We start from the raw sequence: 2,640 nt of genomic DNA, 5'->3' as shown, positions 1-2,640 counted from the left end.
TGAGGGACATGTTGCTTCTTGTCTGAACACTGATTGCTGGTTGTGTCCATCAGATTCCTGCTGTAGCGTACACTGTGTTCTGTCCTCAGGCTGTTGTGTGTCTGTGTGCGACTCAGATTGTTTCTGTCTGAACCTGTTCAGGGGATTTAAAACTTCTGCTGTTGAAAGACACGCGAGGAACACAAAGAGCTCATTGTTTGTCATTTTGTGGGTACTTTGTTGTTGTGTTCTGTCTCTTTGTGTTTCTGTTGTCGTTTCAGTGTATTTGTGTGGCTTTGTCTTGTCTGGTTTTATGGTTGTTTTGTGTCTCTGTGTTGTCCTCGTGTGTCTTGTGGTTGTTGTTTTGTGTCTCCTTAAATGCGCTCCTCTCTCTGTGAACAAACGGTGAGCTTTAGTCCGGTCTGTAAGGCAGAACTTTACTTTCAGTTTCTTCATGAGTTTCGTAATTTCTCTTCCAGACACAGTGGGGGTCTTTGTGTTTTCTGCCCCGTTGGAGGCAGCAGCTGGAAAACATTAGCGGCAGGAAGACTCCAGAACCAGAGATCAGCTGATATCAGCTTCAGACCCAAACACAATCATGTCGGATGGTTCATCCACTGCAGGACCATCGATCAATAACGAAAACTGAAATCGACACAATCGAAATAAGAGTTGTATCATTTTGTGTTGTTTTGTGTTCTTGTTGTTTTGCTGTCATTTTGTGACTTCTTTGTAATTTTATGCATTTTCAGTGCAGTTTTGAGTCTTTTTCTTGTTTTGTGTGTATTTCTGTGTCGTTGTCGTTTTGTGTTTTTTTGGTCCAGTTTTGAGTCTTTTCGTAGTCGTCGTGCTGCTGTTGCTCCCTCGTCAGCGCTGGCTCGTTCTTCTTCATCACTTTGTCTTTTGAACCTGAACTTTAGGACCACGTCTGAGTGAGCACAGTCACATGAGTGGCTGCTGTTTGTGATTCAGAGCTAATCAGCCGTTCTGATGAACTCTGAATCATCGACCCCGTCAGCGTGTGTTCAGTCTGAGCTTCATTACTGACTGATGAGACTGGGCTCTGCCGGGACGCTGCCGGTGGTGGAAGTAGGTCAGCTGCAGGGCGTCCTCTCAGGAGGAAACTCACCATCACATTCCTCAGAGGTCTGAACACGACCGCGGCTTTAGTGTCGTTCTGCTGTGTTTCTTGTGGCTCCTGTTCCTCATTGAGCCTCATAGAGCTGCTCATACACCACGACACACACACACAGCTGTGACTATAACACACATCACACACAGCTGTGACTATAACACACATGTGTAATGATGTGAGCACAGCATCACAGGGTTCAGGTCAGGAATGTGAGTAAACTCCTGTAATCTGTCTGAATCAAGAAATAATAACCTGCTTCACTGGTTTCTCTTTTTTTTGTCAAAAAGTAAATTTGGAAATTCATAGACAACAATAATAACTCTAACATTAAAAACACCATTTGGGTTAAAGAGCTTCTACACACTGGGATATTATTATACTATAAACTATTTATATATCATCTGTATATATACAGTATATAGATTGTACTGTAAATATATTTTATATATTATACTGTATCTATGTACATATATAAAGTATATATTTTATATATATAGTACATATACTCTCTCTCTATATATATATATATATATATATAGTGTGTGTGTGTGTGTGTGTGTGTGTGTGTGTGTGTGTGTGTGTGTGTGTGTGTGTGTGTGTGCAGCCTGTAGAGTCCATGTCCAGACCTTCAGTCTGACTTTGGTCTCAAACTGTCTCTATTTGAACTCTTTCACAACCTGAGCAGCGGTTCGGTGCGAAGCTTCACCAGGTTCGGAGCTTCTACAACATAATGGATCAACGGTTCGAGGAACTTTAGCTCCAGGTTCAGAACCAGAACAGCAGCTTTCACCTAACGGGACCTTTCAAAGAACAACACTAATTAAAACCAACTGCAGCGGAACTTTTCCGGTTCTCTCTGTTTCCCATCAGCTCAGAAACTCACATGAAGCTTCCGAACCGGACCGAGCCCCGGAGCCCCGGAGCCCCGGAGCGGGCCGCGGGCGGACTGACCTGTTTCTGCGGAGGAGGACGCAGAGCAGCAGGCCGAGCAGCAGCAGCAGCAGCAGCGTGGACATGATGCAGCTCCGTCCGTCTGGAGATCCCCCACACGGACCCACACGGACCCACAGCGAGCCCCGCCACACAGCCCGTCAGCACCAACACACCCACACACACACACGCGCGCGCGCTTCCGGACTCCTTCACAATAAAAGAGGCTTAACGCAGCTGTGGGGGGAGTTCATCAGAACCTCGTCGCTTCTCCTGGGTTCTGTTCTTGTGCATCACAGCGGAACAAGGTCGTGTAGAAAAGTCTAAAAGAGCAGGTGAGCAGTACCAGGCACACTCAGTGCTGTTTTAATGGGACCAACACAGCCGCAGAGGTCCGTCAGTACTGAGGTTCTGGTCCAGGCTTTCTCCTTCACAAGCAGCACCGGGCCCTGACTGCTGCTCCATGGTGCAGTTCTGTCCAACAGTACTGACCCACCAGCGACTGGACCTTCCAGATAAAGGAGTCTTTATCCTCCAACCACTGATGCATTCACTGACCTCAGGTGATGCATTCACAGACCTCAGGTGATGCATTC

General features: G+C 46.4%; 1 protein-coding gene across 1 annotated transcript in view; it reads right to left on the bottom strand.

Annotated features, from left to right (window-relative positions):
- The window catches only part of cyp7b1 (cytochrome P450, family 7, subfamily B, polypeptide 1), a 25,535-nt gene that overhangs the window by 8,843 nt on the left and 14,052 nt on the right, over positions 1-2,640 (bottom strand). The window contains exon 2 of the mRNA XM_008293189.1: positions 2,066-2,147. Coding sequence (XP_008291411.1) covers positions 2,066-2,130 — 65 coding nt within the window. The 5' untranslated portion in view covers positions 2,131-2,147. The remainder of the gene's footprint in view (positions 1-2,065; positions 2,148-2,640) is intronic.

The sequence above is a fragment of the Stegastes partitus genome, unplaced genomic scaffold (genome assembly GCF_000690725.1).
Source record: "Stegastes partitus isolate 25-593 unplaced genomic scaffold, Stegastes_partitus-1.0.2 Scaffold865, whole genome shotgun sequence".
Classification (NCBI taxonomy): Eukaryota; Metazoa; Chordata; class Actinopteri; family Pomacentridae; genus Stegastes; species Stegastes partitus.
The sequence above is the reverse complement of the archived record's forward strand: the minus strand, read 5'-3'. Positions and strand labels throughout refer to the sequence as shown.